This window comes from Coturnix japonica, unplaced genomic scaffold (assembly GCF_001577835.2).
Source record: "Coturnix japonica isolate 7356 unplaced genomic scaffold, Coturnix japonica 2.1 chrUnrandom458, whole genome shotgun sequence".
Taxonomy (NCBI): Eukaryota; Metazoa; Chordata; class Aves; order Galliformes; family Phasianidae; genus Coturnix; species Coturnix japonica.
In genome coordinates, this window is record NW_015439872.1 from 194,537 (window position 1) to 196,254 (window position 1,718).

Sequence of the window (1,718 nt, forward strand, 5' to 3'; positions counted from 1 at the left end):
ACCGTATGCCTTGCCATCAAGCCGACCCCATAAGCCGTCCCCGCGACCCCGTTACCGGCCGACCCTATATAACCCCATATCGACCCCATATCCCACCCCAAATCCCATATAACCCCTTATCGACCCCATATTGACCCTATATAACCCCATATCGACCCCATATCCCATATAGACCCTATATAGACCCCATATCCACCCCAAATCCCATATAACCCCATATCGACCCCATATAACCCCATAGCGACCCTATATAACCCCAAATCCCATATAGACCCTATAAAACCCCATATCGACCCCATATCCCACCCTATATCCCATATAGACCCTATATCAACCCTATATCGACCCCATATCCACCCCAAATCCCATATAACCCCATATAGATCCTATATCGACCCTATATAACCCCATATCAACCCCAAATCCCATATAACCCCATATAGACCCTATATCGACCCCATATAACCCCATATCGACCCTATATCCCATATCGACCCCATATCCACCCTATATCGACCCCAAATCCCATATAGACCCCATAGCGACCCCATATAACCCCATATCGACCCTATATCGACCCTATATAACCCCATATCGACCCCATATCCCGTATTGACCCCATATCGACCCTATATCGACCCCATACCCACCCTATATCGACCCTATATCCCATATCGACCCCATATCGACCCTATATCCGATATAGACCCTATATGGACCCTATATAACCCCATATCGACCCCATATCCCATATAGACCCTATATAACCCCATATCGACCCCATATCCCATATCGACCCTATATAACCCCATATCGACCCCATATCGACCCCATATCCCATATAGACCCCATATAACCCCATATCGACCCCATATCGACCCCATATCCCATATAGACCCCATAGCGACCCTATATATCCCATATAGACCCTATAAAACCCCATATCGACCCTATATCGACCCTATATCCCATATAGACCCCATAGCGACCCTATATCCACCCCAAATCCCATATAGACCCCATACCCACCCTATATCGACCCCAAATCCCATATAGACCCCATATCGACCCCATATAACCCCATATCGACCCCATATCCCACCCCAAATCCCATATAACCCCTTATCGACCCCATATCGACCCTATATAACCCCATATCGACCCTATATCCCATATAGACCCTATATAACCCCATATCGACCCCATATCGACCCTATATCGACCCTATATCCCATATAGACCCCATATCGACCCTATATAACCCCATATCGACCCCATATCCCATATAGACCCCATATCCACCCCATATAACCCCATATCGACCCCATATAACCCCATATCGACCCTATATCCACCCCATATCCCATATCGACCCTATATAACCCCATATCGACCCCATATCGACCCCATATCCCACCCCAACCCTATATCGACCCTATATCGACCCTATATCGACCCTATATCCCATATAGACCCTATATCGACCCTATATAACCCCATACCCACCCTATATCGACCCCATATCCCATATAGACCCTATATAACCCCATATAACCCCATATCGACCCCATATCGACCCTATAAAACCCCAAATCCCATATAACCCCATAGCGACCCTATAAGACCCCAAATCCCATATAGACCCTATAAAACCCCATAGAACTCACCATGACCGTATGCCTCGCCATCAAGCCGACCCCATAAGCCGTCCCCGCGAC

General features: G+C 47.4%; 1 protein-coding gene across 1 annotated transcript in view; it reads right to left on the reverse strand.

Annotated features, from left to right (window-relative positions):
* Positions 1 to 1,712, reverse strand: part of LOC107307000 (transcription factor 4-like) — a 29,827-nt gene extending 28,115 nt beyond the window's left edge. Inside the window, exon 1 of the mRNA XM_015850429.1 lies at positions 1,668 to 1,712. Within this exon, the coding sequence (XP_015705915.1) occupies positions 1,668 to 1,688 (21 nt within the window). The 5' untranslated portion in view covers positions 1,689 to 1,712. The remainder of the gene's footprint in view (positions 1 to 1,667) is intronic.
* Positions 1,713 to 1,718: the final 6 nt, after the last annotated feature.